General features: G+C 34.3%; 1 protein-coding gene across 4 annotated transcripts in view; it reads right to left on the bottom strand.

Annotated features, from left to right (window-relative positions):
* DPYD (dihydropyrimidine dehydrogenase) overlaps positions 1-23,308 on the bottom strand; it is an 861,482-nt gene that overhangs the window by 756,675 nt on the left and 81,499 nt on the right. For 3 of the 4 annotated variants that reach the window (XM_050807345.1, XM_050807352.1, XM_050807370.1), the window contains one exon: positions 2,772-2,854. The exons of the other annotated variant lie outside the window; for it this stretch is intronic. In XM_050807345.1, coding sequence (XP_050663302.1) covers positions 2,772-2,854 — 83 coding nt within the window. Of the gene's footprint in view, positions 1-2,771; positions 2,855-23,308 lie in introns of those variants that run through there. 4 annotated transcript variants of the gene reach the window in all.

Consider the following 23,308-nt stretch of genomic DNA (forward strand, 5'->3'; position numbering starts at 1 on the left):
TTAATGTATTTATTTAATGTTTTATTTAGCTAGTATATTCCAGAGAAGGTTGTAACCCCTCGTCCTTTTTACACACCAGGGCTACAGGCTCAGGGCATCCTTAAGACTGGGATCAGGAGGAAGCATGGGAGGGATCTAAAGTGATTTGTAAACTCGGATACTGACAACAGACCAGATTCAAGACTGCAGAGCAAAGACTGACCAAAAAGACAGACTGGATGAGGTGGCTAAGAATCCTCTCTTTTCTCTTCTAAGCTCATAGAAATAGTAAAACCCTGATAAATAAGGAGGTACCCAAGATGGTGAAAGGCCCCCCAACACTGCTGCCACAATAGGACAATCTTCAGATGTGGGTCCAGTTCTGTTCCAGTTCCTCCTGGCTAGACACACTCAGGACAAGAACACCAATGTGGGCACCTGGAGCCACTTAAGGGCTGCTAAAGAGATCAAGCTAATAAGAAAAAGGGATGCTCCCATAGCCAAGCTATGCCAGTCCAATGGACTAATAGAGAAGCTACCATGAAATGTTCTGGACCAGGGAAAAGACTGAAACACTCAGTCTCTGGGTCTTCACCTCAAGCATATTCCAAACACATTTTAAAAAGCACCTGACCCACCATATACTAAATTGTTGTATGCTATTAATTACTAAATTATTCCACTGTGTTTAATGAATCCAGACATTACCAATAATGTGTGTGTGTAAAATATGTAACTTATGCAAACAAGTACATTTCATAGCCATAAAATTAAATCCTCATTTAAATAATCCAAACTACTGCTTTGTCTCATAGTATGGGTGGTTGGGAGGTTATTCCAGTCAGGTAATACTTGTTTTTCTCATCACTTCATCTCTAGTTTTTTTTAAAAACAGGACATCCTGGTATGTTCTAAAATGGTATGTATTACAAAACTTGGCAGAATTTAATAATCTCTTCATATGAAGTTAATTCTTATAATTCAATTTGTTTTTTTCTTGAGGACAAATTTCCTACACTGATTACATATCCTTTCCTTGTTCGTTGTATTTTCCTCTTTCACATCATTTTTCATTCACATTGTCTCTTTTCAGTTCTTTCTGTCTCTCTGGTCTTCAGTTCTTTTATTCAAAACATAAGAGGTGGCACCCTCTTTGTCTTCCTGTTTGTCTATGTATTTACTTCAAAATAAATAGATATAAAAATATAGAGTACAACTGCAGTTTTCCAAGTAAATATTGACATGCATGTTCACTGCATTTAAACTTATCATAATAAGCATTTACAAAAATATGTTAAATTTATAGCAGTGGTAACTTTAGGATAAACCACTAGGTATGGTGAAAATCAGAAATTCATTCATAATTTCTGCATTAGCCTTTTCCAAAACAAATATTTTACATCTTATTTTTAATTTACTAAAATTTTCAATTACTTCAACTTTCTGAGAATATCTGATTGTATTTTACATAGATACAAATTCTCTATTGTATACTCAGTTTTATTTTTCCCTCTTTTTTTATTAGTAAAGACATTAACAATAAAATAGGCTCACTTGCTCCAGCTGGTAATTTCTCATACTAGTAATATATTATTCCTCTTTTTGTGACATCATAATCATCTATACAGAAGTACCATGTATCTTTGTGTAGAAGCTACTGTTTCCATTAAATTTAATTACCTCCCCCTGTGGTTTTAAATAGAAGTGGCTTCAAAATGAGGGCAGCTTCTATTAAATTTAATTACTTTCTCCTGCTGCTTGCATGGTAAAAGGAAGGTTAATAAATGAGAGCAGCTTCTAAACTAAAGTATATGGTAACTGTGTGCTGGCAATAACAAAATTGTATCTAAACTACCTTTCTAGGAAGCCTCTTAGGTTTATCCTTTCTCTCATTTTAATCTTTTTAGCCTTAACATCCTTGAAAAATGAGCATTAAGACAGAAGAAGGCATATTTTTAAAATCTATTTTAATTTTATAGGCTAAATAAATATAAATATACTGTTTCTTTACAAAGATATTGGAAATTATGCTACTCAAATATCCAAGCTCAGAACTTTTAAGACTACTATCATTTGTTGTTTTCTCACTCTAAGGATGATGAGTTTTATTTCCCACACATTTTTAATGTCTAGTAAAAAGCCTTTCTGGATTCTGATCAAATAGATTTGAAAAATGCTTCACTAAAAGTTATTTAAAAGGCATCAAATTTGGGACAATTTCATATAAATATTCAGAATTACTGATGTTAAGAAATGAAAAAAGAAACAAGTCAGGGTCATTATAGACCACTGTAGTTGAAAGGAAGTTAATTATATGCTTTGTAATAGTGCAAAAATATAAATCACTAAAAATACTATAATATAATGAAATCCTATAAAATGTTATAGAAGATGAAAATGTAAGTACCTCTCTTTAAATTAAATATGAATTAGGAGGAAATACTACTCAGTTAAAGCACCATTGTACAATTTTTTTTTATATATACAGGCAGAATTTAGATGAACAATATTTTCATTCAATCACACAGTTTAGTATAAATATAAAACAAGACACCCCTTAAGCATTTTAAGTAACAAATTAAACATTTACATTTTTTACTGTGCACTGAGGCTTAACATTTATGCAGCTTCAAAACCAAAGTACAGCCTCAAGGGAAGTCTCTCCACTGACAAATTAATACCTTAGAGAACAGAGCTGAATGGTGGCAATGAACTCATTTGTTCCCCAAATAATGAAGAATGACTTTTTCTTTACCACATCTGTGACTGTTGCTATGGTGACCCAGACTTACCTCATTGCTTCTCGGAGAGCTCCTCGCTCACCAAGAGTCGTGTGCTTGATGTCATCAAAATTATTCTCTAGCTTCTCACAGTTCTGCAACATATTTAAAAATTGCATTAATTCTCTAAGATCCTGAGAAAAATTATATCTATGCAGTTATGCAAAAATGTAATTGATTATATTGATCATGGACTCATGAAAAATATGCATACCACTTTAATTGGGTAGGATTCATTAAAATTGACAGTTAAATCCAACAGAAACAAAATAAAAACATTTTATGATACAGCTGTCACAGAAGTCTCGTTATCAATTTTTCAAAGTGGAGTCTCATTATCAATTTTTCAAAGTGGATAAACACAAGAAATGAATTTATAAAAGAAGGAAAACTTCTTAAGTTTGGAGGAATAAAAATTAGTTCTCTAAAATAATCTTAAGTATAGAAAATCCAATTTAAACTCAAAAGAGAAAACCATTAGAGTAAGTTTTAAATCACCATAAACAGTATACAATACCAAGTTCTAAACAAGTTAGCACTGACTAAGATGAAGGTATAGAGCACAGATATAATAATAAAAGTGTCAAAATTTTTGAATCAAATTTTATAATCAGATCTTTAAATAACAATGTTAGGTGTAATATTTACAACTGTGCATATATATATATATATATACACACACACACACACACACACACACATATATTTGAAACTAAATAAGTCCAATGCTTAAAATTAAGTGAAAATTAGATCAGGTTCTTAGAAGAATTTTAAGATTGAGTAAATATGACATAAGCAGTTTACATTTCATAAGTGTTTCTACTTTTTGGTATAATACTATAGCAATACTAGACAGAATTTTCCAAAAGTACTTTTAAAAATTTTTACTACAATTCTCAATATAATTATGTAAACTTAAAACTCACTTAATCTGACAGTACTCAAGTTTTGAGGGCATAAATTGTAGAAATTTTATATTTATATATTATATATTATAATTATACATTATATATATATGAATCTTTTGGCACCCTAGATTTCTTATGGAATTTACTGGTATTTAGGTAACAAAATAACTGGATTTAGTGTATTAGTTAATTTTACAAAAAGAAAAACTAAATAACAAAATTTTAGTATTAATATGTTCTTTCTATTCTTGCGTAAGTATGCTGAACTCTGCAAAATTACAAAAATTATATTAATAATTCCCAATGTATAAGAATTGATTTGAAATATATTGGTATATAAGCCACTATTTTTAACTTTGACATTTTTTAAAACTAGGTCAAATTAAGGCAAAGATCCTTTTAACAAACACAGTTGTACACTGCTATAATTAAAATCTTTGAAATTACCAAAATTAATCTAAAATATTTAAAATTATATATTTTTCAAGAATCCTTTTTGGGTGTATACATTAAAAATATCCTCTTTTGTTTCTTGTCTTCTCACATTTTTAGAAGTGTCTTTTCATGAAGAGAATTGCTTAGCTGAGATCAAATTTGTTATTTTTCTAATTTAAGTATAGTGTATTTGTGTCCTATTAAAGAAATTTAAAAACTTTCTCAAAGTTATAAATGTTGTTGCTTGAGACCATTAAGAAAAAATAAATACAAATTTTTTGTTTCTTTTTGCCCCTGAAATTCCCCATCAGCTTCCCCCTCTTTGCCAATCCTACAGCAATTTTTTTATTTTTTATTTTTTTAAATTATACTTTAAGTTGTATGGTACATGTGCACAACATGCAGTTTTGTTACATAGGAATACATGTGCCATGTTGGCTTGCTGCAGCCATCAACCTGTCATTTACATTAGGTATTTCTCCTAACGCTATCCCTCTCCCAGCCCCCCACCCCCAGACAGACCCCAGTGTGTGATGTTCCCCACCCTGTGTCCACATGTTCTCATTATTCAATTCCCACCTATGAGTGAGAACATGTGGTGTTTGGTTTTCTGTTCTTGTGATAGTTTGCTGAGAATGATGGTTTCCAGCTTCATCCATGTCCCTACAAAGGGCATGAACTCATCCTTTTTTATGGCTGCAGAGTATTCCATGGTGCATATGTGCCCCATTTTCTTTATGCAGTCTATCAATAATGGACATTTGGGTTGGTTCCAAGTCTTTGCTATTGTGAATAGTGACACAATAAACTTATGTGTGTATCCTACTGTAATTTTTAACTTTACTTGGGCTTCTGCCACTGTAGAGGAACAAATTCATAAAATAATTAAAGAAATAACAAAATTAGTGGACATAAATTTTTTAAGATCCATTCCTAGCATAAACAGCAGGGTTGGAAGATTACTTGACTATCTAGTTTTTCTAGCCACAGAGACAGGAGATAAACGCATTCTTGGATTAAAATAAGAGCAAGAAGGCTGGGCGCGGTGGCTCATGCCTGTAATCCCAGCACTTTGGGAGGCCAAGGTGGGCAGATCACGAGGTCAAGAGACAGAGACCATCCTGGCCAACATGGTGAAACTCCATCTCTACTAAAAATACAAAAATTAGCTGAGCGTGGTGCACGCGCCTGTAGTCCCAGCTACTCAGGAGGCTGAGGCAGGAGAATCCCTTGAACCCAGGAGGTAGAGGTTGCAGTAAGCCAAGGTCACGCCACTGCACTCCAGCCTGGCGACAGAGTTAGACTCCATCTCAAAAAAAAAAAAAAAAAGAGAGAGAGAGAGAGAAAGTGGACATGTGGACACACAGAGCCTGTAGTAGCCACACTGAGTAGCCACACTGAGCTCTCAGTGATGCCAGGAATGGAGGACAGCCAAATTTCTGATTCAGCTGAAATATCGTGTTCCAGAGTACCTTCACTATAATGAGAAGCAGCCTCAACCTTAATAATAACTTTATCAGGAAGTGGTTAAAATGGCATATTCTGCCTTGATGTGGAATGGGAAACCCATAATGAGTATTAAGCTAACTAACAGAAGAACGAAAGCTCCATGTTTCACACTTTGTGTCTGCATAAAGTTTATTATGCCCAACAGAACAATAAAGGAAATAAGTAAGCACTGCAGCATTTAAACAGTTAACTATTACCTTGAATAAAAATACTTCTGTATACAAAAATTGAAATCAAATCTATTTTTTATGCTTCAAGAACCATATATAGAAGCACTAAGTAACAGACACATGATTTGAATTATATTTCAGACAATATTAGACTCTTGCCATATAGAATAAGTATTTCAAGCAACTAACATCTTTATCTGCTCAAACTTCTCCATAAATAAAAGTAAGCATCAAATATCCACTGAGTAAAGGGCAAACAGATTCACTGTCATGTTCACCACCAATAACACTTATCTAACATTAGGGACAACTGTAGTTTGTAACATTGAGCCAGCAGCCTCCCATCAAAATCTGTTCTCAGCCCAGTTTATGTGAGCATGGATCTGAGAAAAACTGTAAATTATTTATAATCAACAAGTATTAATGTTATTCATTCTTGGAGATTCTATAGGTTAGTATAGGACTGTCCCAGAATATGATTTCAGTGATAAGTATGACATAGGGGACTTACTTTACAGGATAGGAAAGTTCACAAAAATTCAAAAAAGTTATCTTATTTGTAGTAGTTGCTTGTGATTTCCCCCCTTCAAGTGCCTCCTAATTTCCTTTGACCAATATAATCGCATGAGAAACCTACAACCATCAAAGCAGAAAAAAGGAAAAGGCAACGGGTAAAAAGAGAAAAGGGGACAGAGAGAATGAACGAATAAACTCCTGAGAACAGCAAGCAGAAGAACAAAAATAATCAGTGATTAGTAATAAAATACTGGAACAAAAAGCAGGCCTGCTAGCCTAGACAACATGGAGCAAGAAAGTGGGAATACACAGGAAAAATGGAAGGTCACAAAGGTATTAAATTTAATGCTGACCAGACATGCCATATAATATAACAGGCACAGGTTAGTTCTAATTAATTAGTAGAAAACTGAAAATTCAAAAAAAATTGTAGCAGCAACCATGGTACGCATTATACCTTTAATATATAATGTATTTTGTGTGTGTGTGTGTGTGTGTGTGTGTGTGTGTGTGTATTAATTATAGTAAACCAGTTAATATTGAGTAGTTACTCTGGGTTAGGTACTTTTTCTAGGAAATCTAACCATTTAATCTGCATGACAACCATATGTATTCCTATTTTACAAATGAGAAAACAACCACAGGGGAGATTAAGATATCTTGCCCAGGGTCATATAGCTAGTAAGGGATAAAGCAGGGATTTGAACCCAAGTAGTCTAGCCTCAGAGCCAGACTCAAACTCCTCACGAGACTGCTTCTAAAGAGTAAACTGCATAAGCGAATATAACAAAGTTCTGAATAGGCTTTCCTCTAGGTGTCGTCAAATTTAAATACTGAGCTGGATGGATAATAGTTTACTAGTAGAGTCAAACGGAGCAGAAGCTCTTGCAGGATTCTGTCTCACATCTGTCTGAAAGTGCTATACTTTATAATGTAGAAAAATATGGAATCCAATATACACATTTAGGCCAAATTAATACCCATAAATATTTTGCATGCAACAGTCTTTATTTGGGTCTGTGACACCACCGTGACAAATATAATGAGCAATTAAATTCCTATGTGTTCAGATTTTGGCAGCAATTAAAGTAGAAACTGGAAACTAAGCATCAAAAAGAACTGGTTTTGGTGGCCTCCTGCCAAATGAATCCCCATGGGTTGAGGGAAGGTCTAGAGTTTCAACTGTGATAGATTTCATAGTATTTTATATCTCATCTGTGTTAAGGATTCTATAAAAGTATAATGAAACAAATAAGTAGAACACGAACAGTCACAAGAAAGAAAATAATATACAAGGAAATTTATGAACGCTGATAAATTTAAATAAAATTCACTGAGTTATCTTTGCTCAAATTATACCAAAAAAAAAAAAACCACAAAATTCAACCAAATATCTACAGATTCTGGAGGTAGAAACAGGTGCAAAAAAAAAAAAAAAAGAATAGCTAGCAAATTAGATTATTAAATAAAACAAATCACTGATAATTCCAAAGGACTTTATTTCCATGGGACTGCATTTTTTATGTTTTAATTATGATAACTAAAACTAAGTCAGATCTAAAATTTATATACTATCTAAATTAAATAAATTAGGAAATCAATTTTAATAAATGAAAAGTCACAAAGAGTTAATGGCATAGCTATTGGAGTTTAAGTCTCAGAATTACTAAGTAACAAAGGCTCAAGTTAATGAATTAAATTTCAGTTCAGAAAAAAAAAGTCTTGAAAATCTACTACATGTCAGGGATAATACTACGCACAGGGATATGCAGGTAAGTAAGACAAGACCTCAACTTGCTCACATGTAGTAAGAATACAGAGGAGCGAAAGGAAGTAATTCTCTTGGAACAAGAGATGACTATGAGTTTGTTACTTCCAAATGTGTCTCTGAAATGATTTAAAATTTTCCAGACTAAGAGAAAAAAAAGGGCGGGAGGGCTAAGGTAATAAAATTGGCTCTAGCCTCAGACCTTACCATCACTGTCTACCAGCTAAGTCCTCAGGCAAGTTAATTAACTCAGTTTCCTCATCGTGAAATATACTTACCTTCTAGAGCTGTCAGCAAGATTAAATGAGGTAATATATGTAAATCCATTAGGACCTGAGCAATGACATTTTCAATAAAGGTGGAAAAAGAGGAAAGAATAAACAGAAGAAGAGTATCCATGAACCCCAACTCAATCCTAATGGATCAGATTTTATATGGTGAAATAGAAAAAAATGGGCATTTTTCATGTTTACCAGGTGATTTTTATGAATAATAAAGTAAAAGAAAAAGAGTCGTTATGGAATTTTTTAAACCTTTTGGTCATAAGACTCCTATGAGAGCATAATGAAAACCATGACGCTTTCCCTTAAAAAAATACATTTGCACAAAAGTACATACACACAAGTACACAATATGCTATGCTACATACAATTTCAGTGGGCCAATACAGCTCCTGAAGCCCATCTATGGCCCAATGTCTACGTGCACCAAATTTTAGTATCAGAGAGGATGATTTCACAATGGACCTAGACAGTTTAGATACGGAAGTTACAAATATAATCAGTAGTCCAAGAACCTCGTGAAACAAGGGGTCCAAAAATTGGCAAATTTTCTATTGCTGTTTGACAATAAAGCATCTTAAGTTCAAATATTAAATTGCTAATTAAAAAAAGATATAAAAGTCAATCCTGTTGCCAAGCTAGAAATGAAAACCAGTCATTCACTCATTCATTCATTCAATATTTACTTAGAACATAATGGGAGCTAGATAGTATGCTAATCACTGAGACACCAAGGTTTAAAAACTTTTTTTTTTTTTTTAAATTTATTTATTATTATTATACTTTAAGTTCTAGGGTACATGTGCATAACGTGCAGGTTTGTTACATATGTATACTTGTGCCATGTTGCTGTGCTGCACCCATCAACTCGTCATTTACATCAGGTATAACTCCCAATGCAATCCCTCCCCCCTCCCCCCTCCCCATGATAGGCCCCGGTGTGTGATGTTCCCCTTCCTGAGTCCGAATGATCTCATTGTTCAGTTCCCACCTATGAGTGAGAACATGCGGTGTTTGGTTTTCTGTTCTTGTGATAGTTTGCTAAGAATGATGGATTCCAGCTGCATCCAATTTATTGCAGCACTATTCACAATAGCAAAGACTTGGAATCAACCCAAATGTCCATCAGTGACAGATTGGATTAAGAAAATGTGGCACATATACACCATGGAATACTATGCAGCCATAAAAACTTTTTTTAACTCCTTATTTTCAAAAAAAAATAGCCAATAGAGTAATTGCTGTAAAGTAAATATGCCTCACATCCATTGCCATGTATTGTGATATATTAGTAATAATTACAAATCTGAGTGGTTGAAAACCCGCAGGATACTAAATTTTGAAGGAACCTCAGAGAATTATCACAAAGGAAACCACCATGGAGGCAATGATACATTTCATATTTTAACATATGAGGAATATTTAAGTAAAATGGCACACTCCAACATGTACTGCTACAATTCTAAGGCAGTTCAATGTTGGTTAATACAAAGCTTTTCTTTAGGACATAAAGTAAATTGGGAAAATGTAATACAAGTACATGCATTTCTCATGTAGTTAGAATTTCCTAAGGTCCAGGTTCCTCTAAAAAAAAAAATTGAGTCAATTAGGTGAACTTACTCATCCTGGAAAATGTTGTATCTTAATTTTTGCACTCAACAAGAAGTCTCAAAATTAGCCCTGCCGAAGTTCTTTACAAGTACAAGTAAGAAATAATTACTATATTCATATTTTTTAAAATTCTAGATGAACATTCTACTATCAATATATGATTTCCAGTTCTAATCAAGAGATTCATATTTCAATAGATAATTGCTTTTCCCTTTGGTGTGTCTTAACTAGTCTAATCCTTTCAGGGAACATTAAGAGGTAATCATATTTAGCTAATGTCATTTCACTAATTGTGGGCAGCTTACAGTCAGGCCCTGTCTAGAAGAATCTTACATGAGTCACAGTGAAATACAATATAATGCAATAGGAGAGGTAGGAGCTATGCAGAGAGAAAATTTGTTTTTGAGTTTCATCTCTGCAACTAAACAGCTTATGTTCTTAGGAAAATGCTTAACCTCTCAGTCTGCAAATAGTCCTTCATAAAATGAAGGTTTCACTGAAGATGATGAAAGTATTACCCACTCAAAGTGTTATTATAAAGGTTAAAGTAAATGAAAACATGTATGTAAAAATATACACATGGTTCAAATATTATTACATATTTTTTAAAAGATAGAATGAATCTCATTTCTACCTTCATAGTCTGAAAGCATGTTAATTTTATTTGAAATATTTTAAGATTTCATCTCTCATACACAGTAAGAATTAAGTAATATTTTAGTACTTCTTTGAGATAAACTAAAATAAAAAGTTTAGCCACAGTATCCTACCTGCTAATAATTCATTCCTGTATCTATGAGGGGTCAAGAAAATTCAGGATAAAGTATTGGCTTTTTAATCATAATTTCATATTTAAAATTACAATGCATTTGATTGCATAATGTATGGTTATGTTTTGACTGAGTCTCATATGGTTTACATGATAATCAAACGAAACACAGTGTCATTATTTCAACATATATTGTGGAGTTCTATGTCCCAGGTACTGCCAACCACAAACTATTATACAAATATTGATATTTACTATTTTGGAAGCCATTATAATTTACTTATTCACTTAATCTTGACAAGAGGAAAGGCTTTCCAAGAGTAATTTAAAAATGAAAATCTACTATTTCAACCAGGGAAGCCTGTTCACCTTCAAGCTCTGAACAATCTGACCAATCTCCACTAAATTAATTAGCACCACAGGGAAACCACAGCTACAGGATTGTTCTCTAGAATATTATCCCTATCAGGATAAAAAATATTATGTAATCTAGATGCTTTAAACCTAAAACAATGTCCTTGTCCTTGATGGAGTTTTCGCTGAAGCATCTGGCAATCCCTGCTAGACTAAGTGGTGTCTAAGCAAACGAGGAAAACTTTGGTATCAGGGATAGGGTGGGGGTAGCAAAGTCAAATAAATCCACTGTTACTACTTGAGCATTAGTGGTGTTCCTCTATGTCTCAATTTTGGATGGTTAAGTTTTTCATCTATGTTTATAGGACTATCACTCACTTAAGAATATTAAACAAATGTCTCATTTACTCGATCCAATGAGTTTGTTCATGCATTTATTAATAACACAGAAAATATGTTATTCTTAGTCTTTGGAAATCAATTTTTAATGCTTGCTTAATTTAGTTAAAATATACAAAAGTCTATTTGGATGGTATGGCTGTGTAATGCAACGCGTGACGTACTGTAATAACACCACACAGTGTGTGTAAGATGTGAAGTTAGACACAAGGTAAACTCCCAGATGTAAACAGTCTTTTCTCTAGGACATACTTAGAAGGATCACTTATTTTAAAAATCTGTCGTTTAAAAAATAATTAACATTTGAATATGTATTACCTTAAGCTACCTCAATTCTCTGTTTGGAAAAAAACCTTGAGATCATAATGGAGTGGGTCAGTTCAAACAGAAACAAGGAATTTACTAGATTAGGACTCTAAAAATTAACCATCTTTATGTATCACGAATTTTAAATGTACATTACAAAGAAAAATATGCAGGCCAATTTAACATAAGTCTCAATAAATAGTGCCTAAATTGATGAACTGATTTTTGTTTACAAAGAAAAAATATGCCTAAGATTTCCATATACTGTACACAGTTACAGAATGGTTGGTACTAGATAGATATCAAATAAAAAACCTAAAATAGTTATTTCTGATCATTTATCTTTAAAAGCACATGTGTGCATTTTAATACATGAAGAAAGATTAATAGAACCATTTAAGTTTTTGTATTAAGTCAAAATTCAGAGAAGTAATCATTTTTAAGTCACAAAAGATAAAGCCTTCTAATATCCTTCTGGTTTTGGAGGAATAAAGGCTTTTACTTGACAGTTACTTACATGAATTTGTATCAAAAAGAGAATTTGGCAGAGACTTCTAAATTCATAACAATTGTCTATTAGTCTGTTTTTAATAATTTTTCTTTGGCATGTAATCCTCTTTAATTAGATTCCACTCTCTGTTGTTTCAAGACTCCATAAACGGGTGTCTTATGTACCAGCTGCTAAAGCAGGAGTTACTGTCTAAATGATATTCACAATGAGTATTTAGAAGGTTTACAATTATACCCTTGCTAATAAATTGTGCTATTTTCCCCAACAATTTTAAGTGCTAATCTTCAGAAGGCATTTTAAAATTAGCTAAAATTCTGTCAAGAGATTTACAAAAATTGTTAGCATGAAGATAATTATGTCACAGTCCTTGGACTCCATCTCTGATTGTGTGCATAAATCAGAAAATGTCAGCTGTGTTTTCCCTTAATAATTATCCTTGCAGCAATATATTATAGTCTAAACTCCTATTATAATTTTTGTTTCTGGTTTCTAAAACACCAGACAGTTATTTCAAAAGTTTGCAACTGAATAAATAATTCATATTTCCCAGAATAATAAGTGATTATCAGTTCTAAAATTGTAAGTATTAGCAATAAATAGATCAATACAGAAAAGATAAACGCTGTTTCCATAAACTCTCCATCCGAAAAAACCAAATGCTTGAATGTGATAATGACTTTTTAAAAATATTAATTAGGTAAAAATCTAACATAGCAGATAGTAGGCAAACAGAAGCAGAGATCTGAATAGAATTCTAAGGCACCCACTTTTTTTTATTTCAATAGCGCAGACACTTGAAACACAGGTGTCTGAAATACATATCAAGTTGCTTATCTTCTGTTACTATCCAATTTTCTATATTTCTTATTAAATATATAAAATTTTGACCCTCATTTTAGAAGATACAAAATAAAAAAGAATTTTCTCACTTTCATCCAAATATCAAAAATTATAAGTATGTTTTGATTTTCTCTGGTTAAACAGATTAGACCAGAAATATAATTTTTATATAAGCTCAGTAATCATATTAAAAACAAGTCTCAGAGAGTAGTCTTTATAATAAATTAAGCATTTTGTTTAGTATGTTTCTAATACTATCAAGCATTTCAGAATTTGCAAACATAAAAAAATCCAGTTCTCTAAATACTTTAATGTTGTAGCATATCAAACTCAGGTTTATTATATAAACCATATAAATCCAGATATAATAGTAATTGTATGTGGCTCAGAGTTGTGGGCATTCAAAGACAAATGAAAAACACAATATATTTTCCTAGAACATTAGGTTCACAAAAACTATTTTGGAAAAAGGTTTTAAAATTTTGCTCATCAACTATAATCAACAGAGTCAGATTTTTCAAGTTACTCAGTATTGTGTTATTTCCAATTGTATGTTTCCTTGGAGTAGAAACAGTTATGTAACTCGAAAATAATAGAACTTGAGTTTTACTACTAAAGTTAACATTATAAACTTTTCAATCACATCAAATGAACAGGACCAATGCTAGAACAATAGGGACTACAGGAACCAGAATCAGTGATTTCTGCAGATCCTCATGAATCAATTTTCTGAAAAATAAGTTTATAGTCTTGAATCAGACTTCTTTTACACCTTGGTTAAACCAACCGGCAAACAAAACTTTCTCCTACAAAATACATCCACTTCTTTCCAAAACCACTTCCTTTAAAAAATGTTTTAGTAACAAACACACTATTAACCTGCCTTCCTTCCACAGTAAAGCATGTCGAAAATTATGCATATTGTAAATGGTTTAAATTTTAGCTTCAAATCTTAATATACTCAATTACAAAAGTAATATATGCCCTTTTATAAAAACTGAATACAAAGTTATGTAACAATAATTTTCTGTCTCCAACCTAACATCTAATTCTACTCCACTGAGCTAGATTACTACCTTTCTATAGTTTTCCATGCTCACACAACACGTTTTATGTTGTGTGTGTACTTGCTGTTTTTCAATGGGGTCCACTTACTTCAAAAAAAATCAGTCAGCAATTCTTTTTTTTTTTTTTTTTTTTTTTTTTCATACCACAAATAGGTGGATCTACCACCAGGTCAATAAACACGTCTATAAAATTCCAAAAACTTCTTAATATTACATATTTTACTCAACAATTTTCTTAATGAGAGAAATGTAGCTTTCGTTCCCTAGAATTTTGCTGTTATGAATAATGCTATAATACCTTCCACATGTGTGATGGTGACTTCTCTTATTAGGGGATAAATTCTCTCTAGTGAAAATGACAGGATCTTTTTTTAACAATTTTGATACACATTGCTAGACAATTCACCACAAGTTTGTAGTAATTCACAATCCAGTAGCAATGTATGAAAGTGCTTAGTTGCCTGAAACTTTGCCAGTGCTAGATATTATTAATCTCCTACATATGCCAATTGAAGACTGAAAATCATTTTATAATTCCCTGGATACTAATGAGGTAGAGCATCTTTTCATGTGTTTATCAGCTATTTACATTTTATTTTTAGATATTGCCTATTCGTATCCCTTGCCATTTTTGTCATTTATATTATAAATATATTCACAATAATTTTCCTTTCACTTGTGTAGGGTAACTTTGGTCACACAATAGTTTGATGCTTCTCTTTAAAGGATATTAAGAATAACCAAAAAATGACATAATGTTGGCGATAAAGCTATAGTGGATTTTTAGAGGAAAATGCATAGCGTCAAAAATATAAATTAGGAGACAACAATAAAGTATTGAATATTACAAAGTGCTTTTTAAAATGCATGACAGAAAAATCCAGAACGCCCTCTCCCTTGATCAATGAAATAGGAGTAATTTTTTAAGCCCAATGCTGTAATATTTTAGTTGAATCTGCTTTGGGCCAAAGTGAAGCATCCAAGTGGAAAATGGGGTTGTTATTCATCTAAGACTAAACCATAAAATTTAATACACAGAAATAATTTCTGAATAACTGGTTGAAAATGGAGGTTAACCAGATACCATATTTTTCTGGGATTAAAGCATGAATATCAACAGTTTTCCTTATTCTTTGCCACATTCACCATTTCATCCCATTATTTTTTATGATGTCTTCATTTCCCAAATAATTAAAGTTAAAATATGTGAAGAAAATTTCAGTAGGGTAAGTTTTTCTCTTATTTTTTTTAATTATTAAACAAATATATTAATTGCAAAAATGAATGGCATTATGTGCACAAATGATGTGAAATCCATGAAAGGCAGAAATAGAAGGGGATTTCACTTCATCGAGGCCTGGCCACTTTCCAAATTCCAAGGAGCAACAGCCTCATTCTCAAATTATACTTTGTCTGCAAGACTTTGTTTTTTCTCAATATGTTTATTTCAGTGATAAAACAGTTGGATTACATATATTTTAATGTTTGAAGTTTCCATAATTATATCTTTTAGTTCATTTTAATCAAATGGGCATGAATGTGGATAGTTTGCTCTTCTGACCTTCACTGGAAGACAGTGTAGGTATAAGAATTTTTCTCCATGAAGAAAAAATGATGCTCTATCAGAGGTTAAAAACTACAAGTAAAACAACTTAAGTTCATTGTTCACCCTAACACAGACGTTTGCACATTTGGTCCATTTAAGAATTCTTACAACTTTGGGCATGATTCATTTTTTAAAAAATGTAAAGAAACAGTATATTTATGGTACATGACCGAAATGCTGCAATGAAAATGAAATTTGAAAATTGAATGAAGAGAGTTGATTATGTAGATTGCAAGGCTCAGATAATTTACATGTGATGAAAATTACAGTATCAGTGTTAAAATTAATGGCATTATCACTCATCATTATTCCCTGAACTGATCCTTTTATGAGATTATCACAGAGACAAGAGAAGATTGACCAAAAGATTAGTGACCCTTTCATCTCATCATAATCCACAAGTAGCTTAACTTGTCATCAAAAAATATACTTATCAAAATTTCTATCAACACAGCCTGGAAATATTCCACTGTACTGCTTCTTTGACTCAATTCTGAGTATCTCTTACTAGTGATTATGTTGATATATTTTACAAGCAGTGAAAAAGGAAACTGATGGCATCTCTCCCCCCATGACTGTATGCAATCTTCAATGCTATGACAGCTCAGGAATGATAATCGCCTCATTGCTTAAATGAATATCTGACATAAGTATTTAATTTAAACCAGTTTCCTGAACCTGATAGGATCATAGAAAGAGTATCTCACCAATTTATCCAAACAGAGTAGCAGGGGAAAAAAAAGTGTTTGATCCCAGATATGGAAAATTCAAATATCATTTTAATGTCAAAATGAAGAAAGCTTATAGGAATCTAACATGCTGAACATTATGCTTATTTTTTGTTTGTTTGTTTTTATCATTAATTTTATCAAAATAGAATGTAATATCTAGGAGACAAGAAATTTTCCTGTATTTTGTTCACTTCTGTATCTGAAGAGCTTAAACAGAGTCTGACCCATACTAGAAGTTCAAGGAATAAATAAAATATATATGTGGAATACAAAATTTGCATTATTATTAAAATTAAAGACTTCATAGATATTGCCTTTTGTGGGCTAAGGGCGTGGATCTTCTCTAGTAGTCAGAGGCTTGTTTTTTTTACCATTAGTGGATTTTCACTGGAAAATTTGATATATAGTCTCTTGTTGATAAAATTCTTAAAAACTGACTTGCTACACAGGGAAAGATGTTAAGTATATTTTAATTTTGTTTTTAATCAACACTGGCAACATATAAAGTAATATTTTTATTAAACATATTAAATATTTCAACTTGAACTGAATAGCTATATTGCTATCCTTGTTAGAATAAATACTGGCTACAATCATTAATAGAATAACAAGTATAAAAAAATTAAATTGTCAGTGCATATGTTAATTGTAAAGAGGAAAATATTCTTCTAGAGCTTAGTTTCCAAATGGCCTTTCAAAGGAAGATCATAGTAGGTGGCAATTCAAGTTGATTTCCTCTCTCACTAGTATATATTTATTTCTATCAGAAGATATTTTAATACAATTGAATAATCCAAATATTTTAATGCTTTCTACAATTCATACAGGAACTTATATTGCACAACGATTCTACTAAATGCAACTATTAATACCTTTTACTCTTCTACTGATTTCATTAATTATTATAACATCATGATTATTATTTTAAATAGCTTAAATGTAACTAGTTCTACAAAGCTATCAGCCCTCTATTCACTGACACATTGCTGAAATCATTAAACTGGAAGGGGCTTTAAGAATGCAATAAACGTTTGTTAAAGGCAATTGACACTAGTGCCTATTTATAAAGTTATGAAGAGAAAATCTATATTGTTTAAAAGATCTCTAAAAAACAAAATTCACAACCTCTCAAGGAATTAAAATCTTCATCTTAGTATATTCTTTAGTTCTCATCTAAAGCACTTATACTTCCCATCCTCTTGTTCTGCACTTGGTGGAGATGTTCAATAAATATTTGTTAAATCCCATCTTCTTGTTCTGTCCTCACTGGAGATGGAAAACAGCTAGTCCTCTTTCTCTTATAAGAACCCTTCATCCTTAAAGACTGTTATTAACTCCCCACTCTTCTAGTCTCAAGCCTGAACAATCCAATCCTTTAGCCTTACTTCATCATTCTGACTTGTCTTAAGTCTCAATTTATTCAGACACCTATCTCAGAAAACCTATTCAGGGTCTCAATTTCCCTCCTTATTAATTGAGCTTAAAATTGGAAAAGTTACCCTATGCATTTAACCAATTTTTACCATAATCAACAAAATATTGCTTTACAGCTTCTCACTATAGCAATAACTCCCCCCTACACCTCTCTCTATATATGTTCTTTTGAATATAAATAACACTTCAACTCACTAAAACATTCAGATTTATTAGGAGAGGCTATTTTACCTCACAGCAAATAATATGTTTCTCTTCAGTACAGTCAACAGGATTTTATCTTAATTTCCCTCAGCATAATCTGATTGTCTGGCCCAAAGCCATCATCTATGGAGCCTTCTGAACAATCCCCAGTGGACATTACAATATCGACTGTATGAGAACTTTTATTTCCCTAGACAAGTTAGAAATGTGAACTTGGTTTTCTTTAACACTTATTTAGAGCATACAGTCAGACTGAGCTTGTTTGGTGGAATACCTAGATTAAAGGATAGTCATGTTTCTTTCCATAATAAGTCAAATGTTCATTAATTTAGTGAACAATACTCTAAACACTCCATAATTATTTTCACACGTACAGCATTTGTATGAATTTGATCCGTCTGAATTTCCTAGAAAAAAATTTAAAATGCTTTTAGAGTTTATTCTAAATATTCTAGTCATCTGCCCTCATAAGCTTACATTTTAATGAATAGGGGAGAGATGATTTTAAATATATATTTAAAATCTTTTTTAAAATATGAAAAATATATATACTTCAAATGTCTATTTTTAACACTATGTGATAACCTCAGATACTATCAGAGTTTATCAGATAGTGTTAAACACTATAGGGAAAGAAAGAAGAATAAAGTGATAGGGAAATAAAGATCTAGTATAAACAGAATGGTCAGGGAAGGCATTTTCAAGATGTTAACAAAGGGAAAGGAACTGCAAAGACCCTAAAATGCCTATGAACTTGGAAAGTAAGAGAATCAGTATGCCTAAAATATGATAATTAGGTACATAATAGTACAAGGAAAAATAGAAGACAGGTTTCAGATCACAGAGAATCTTGCCAAACCACTGTGATACTGCAATATAATAAAAAATACATATTTTGGTTTTCATCCCTGTTTTCTGGCTCCTATACGCTTTGGAATCTCAGAAGTCATAAGTGTCTTTTTGTATGCTGATGAGATGACTGATGCCTGGAGGCTCCTGTACAGCTTCAGAATGGGGGATGGTTGCCAGCCAATCAACCATGTAATAAGAGAGTTGGAGCTTTTAGCTCCATCCCCTATCCTAGGAGAAGGGAGAGGGGCTGAAGTTTGAGTTACAAATGACCAATAATTTGATTAATCATGCCTACATAATGAAACCCTTATATAAACAAAATAAAGGGGCTCACAGAGCTTTGGGTCAGTGAACATGTGGAGGTGCTGGTGATAACAGCCGTGGACCATCTGAAGTGGCCACTGTGAAGACACCAGCTGCAGCTGGGGAGGTATGGCTGGAGGAAGCATGGCCAGCGCTACATGCTCCATAGGGCCAGCAGGAGTCGTGTACAGGTGGTAGCCCCACTCCCTTCTGAGTTGGCAGGGTGGGAGCCTTGCCCTCTTGGGTGCAGCTGCAACCACCCAGCTGTGGCTCCAGACCTGGGCCATCCTGCCTTCTCAGGGGCCTGGGAAACCCGCCACTGCCCCTACAGGCTCAGAAGTACCTGCTCCCACTACCTGGCCTCTCCCCACCCCCGGCACTTGCTCTGAATTTGGAGCAAACTTGTGGCTGAGCCCAGGGGCTGTCGCAACCTGGCTGGATGTGCACACATTTGCAGCAGTGCTAACAGGCCAGCTGCCTCTCACCTTGTCCCCCTCTGGACTTTGGGCACCGATGAGCAAGAGGGTAAAGCAGGGCCTGCTGAGGGCGGCTCAGCATGGGCCTGCAGGCACTCTTGGCACAAATAGCCTGGGCACTGTGGATGACATCATCAATGGCAGCAGTACGCAGACATCCTCAAAAGTGGAAAAGGATAGGTCCCCAGTGAAGTCCCACCTTCAAGCCAGGGACTTCCTGAAGCATGGGGACTGGACTGTCAGTTCCAGGTGGAGTCCCTGGAGTTAGAACTTACGGTGCTTTTTCCGGACCTGCCCACAGCCACCTATTTACCAATCAGCACACACTCCCTTCTGAAGCCCATAAAAACTCTGGACTCAGCCAGACTCAGAGACATCAGGACAACCAGTTGTGGAAAGGAGCTCCCCAATTTGGGTCTCCACCACTAATTGGGACAATCTGCCTGCAGAAAGAAGCTACCCACTCCAGGTCCCCTCTCTGTTGAGAGCTGGACACTCATTAGGACGACCTGCCTGTGGAAAGGAGCTACCCACTGTGGGTCTCTTGAAAGCTGCTCTGTCACTCAGTGAAGCTCCTCTCTGCCTTGCTGTCCCTCCAGTAGTCTGCATACTTCATTCTTCCTGGACGTGGGACAAGAACTCAGGACCTGCCAAATGGTGGGACTGAAGGAGCAGTAACACAAACAGGGCTGAAACAGAACCCTCCTACTGCTTGCCATGTTGTGGGAGACAAGAAGGAGAGAAGAGCTGTGGCCCTTCAGGGAGGTCAGACCTAGGAGTTACCTGAGCCAGGGCTGTCACATCTTCTTTGGGGCTCTGTGGTTCCTGACGTCTCCATGCCTCTGGGAACCATCACATTCCCCTCATCCACATGTGGGTGCATACAGCAAAAGCTGTGTGTGGTACATCTGGTCCAGCTACAGCCTCACATGGAGCCAGGAACTGTGCCAGTGCCTGGAGCTGCCCACCCTGCCGCAGCAGCCAGCATCCCTGGCTGTGTGCAATGGGTGGACCCCACACTCACTCACTCACACACCTCTTGTCACTCCACAACTGGCTTGCCCTTGGCAGGCATGGGATCCAGACCAGTGATGCCAGCCGAGAATAGTGGGCTGGGCCAAGTGGGCAGAATGAGCCCAGCAGGCATGGGCAATACTCAGGCAGAAGGCTCTGTTGAACACAGAGGTTTCTGGTTGGTGAAGTGACACCTCAAGGATCACATGACACTGGGATGGTGGCACAACCAAGAGAGGACATGGAAGCTCCATGTCTTTTATCCCCATACCTTGCTCTGTGCATCTCCTCCAATTGGTTGTTCCTATGTTGCATTCCTTTATTTTAAAAAACTGGGAATCTAACAAATAAACTGTTTTCCTGAGTTCTCTGAGCCATTCTAACAAATGATTGAACCCAAGGAGGGTGCTATTGCAACATCAGATTTATAGATAGTTGTTCAGAGACACAAGAGACAGCCTGGACTTGTGTTTGGCATCTGACTCAAGGGAAATCTTGTGGGACTGAGCCCGTAACCCACAGGATCTGATGCTAAATCCAGGTAGATAGTGCCAGAATTAAGTTGTAGAACACCTCGTTGGTGTCCTCAGAGAACTGGAGAATTACTTGGGGTGGGAAAACCCCACACATCTGGTGTTAGAAGTGAAGTACTGAGATTGGTATGAATATAAAGAAGAAACAATATTTGTTTATTCTGTTCAACCATGATAACATTTGCATTTATTCAAATTACAATATGAAGTCTTTACAGGGAAATAGCTATGTAGCCTCATTGTCTTAAAATCACAGGAAAAAAATCACATCATACTTTCTATTTTTTAATGACTATTCTTTGTTCACCTATTTTTAACTTCTCAAAATATAGAACTAGTAAAACATTAGTTCATCATATGCTTTGGTAACAGAAATATTCAGTAAGAAATACAGATTTTTCAAAAAAACAGCACTTTTCGGTTGTGAAATTCAAAACCATAAAGTGGAGGGAGGGATGGCTGCCCCAGGTATCACTTTTTGCCATTCACACTCACATCCCACTTACACTTTGGAACTCTTACCTAAGAATCAGTCTTATGTTTCCAGCGGACTGCCATGAATTTAGAACCGGACTACGTGAATTTAGATCTGGATGTGGAGTTTTATATTTTTCCTCAAAATAAACGTCTTTCCTCCCAGGAACCACAAAATACATTTGGAATACAGGGACTGCTAAAAAATAAGACTATAATGTCTACAAAAACACGTCAAATAATTATTCAGACAAAAACTCTCTCCATTTACATAATTTCTCAAATGGAAGGAATATGTAATATACAAAAAAAAATGAAAAATAAAAGTGTTACAAACTTAAGCAAATGGCATTATGTCTTCAACATACCTATGAAGCTTAATAAAAATATTTAAAATCATTCTTTGAAAAAGGATTCCTAGTGCCAAAAAATAAAAAGTAGGACAGATTTCAAACACAGGCATATCCTAACAAAATAGCAGAAGGTATTGCTAGGCAGGGAATAAAGGCAAGCTAAATCTATCTGCTTAAATGAAGGAACTCAATGGAGCCTGACTATTTATTGACTCTGGTACTTACTGACAATTATAAAAAAAAAAAATTCAATTATGTTTAAACTTTAATATTAAGTACTTACAGAATCAAAATATAGTGTATGACATTAATCAGGAGAAAAACTTAAAATTTCGGCAAAAACAACAAAAGAAATAAATACTATAGACGTGGTAGGGGTGGGCTGGCAGCTAATACAGCATTTGAATGCAAGTCCAAATATGTAAATTAAAAATAAGGATAAATTTTTCTATTAAAGGAAAACATTCTCAGAATAAAAAATAACCAAACAAGGCTTACTCTGTCATATACAAGCTATATCTCTATATCAAATGCCAGAATTCAAAAATAAAAGGATGGACTAGGTGAATGCAAAGCACACGATTGTTTTATATTCATAAACGGTGAAACCCACAAAGAACAATAATAGGCAACTGAGGTGAAAATACAGCATTTAAAATATTAAAATATTCAATGTCAATGAAAATTGTTATACCTCTCTAATCAACAAGAGAAAATATTACTTTTTTTGTTTGTTTGTTTTTGACAGGGAGTCTCGCTCGCTCTGTCACCCAGGCTGGAGTGCAGGGGTGCGATCTCGGCTCACTGTAAGCTCCGCCTCCCGGGTTCACGCCATTCTCCTGCCTCAGCCTCCAGAGTAGCTGGGACCATAGGCGCCCAACACCACACCCAGCTAATTTTTTGTATTTTTAGTAGAGACGGGGTTTCACCATGTTAGCCAGGATGGTCTCGATCTCCTGACCTCGTGATCCACCCACCTCGGCCTCCCAAAGTGCTGGGATTACAGGCGTGAGCCACCGAGCCCGGGTGAGAAAATACCACTTCTATTTAGAAAACATTTAAGAGACTTTTAGTGGCTATTTTCCAAAAATGTCATATTGAGTAAAGTAAATTAAATTCAGTTCA

The sequence above is a fragment of the Macaca thibetana genome, chromosome 1 (assembly GCF_024542745.1).
Source record: "Macaca thibetana thibetana isolate TM-01 chromosome 1, ASM2454274v1, whole genome shotgun sequence".
Classification (NCBI taxonomy): Eukaryota; Metazoa; Chordata; class Mammalia; order Primates; family Cercopithecidae; genus Macaca; species Macaca thibetana.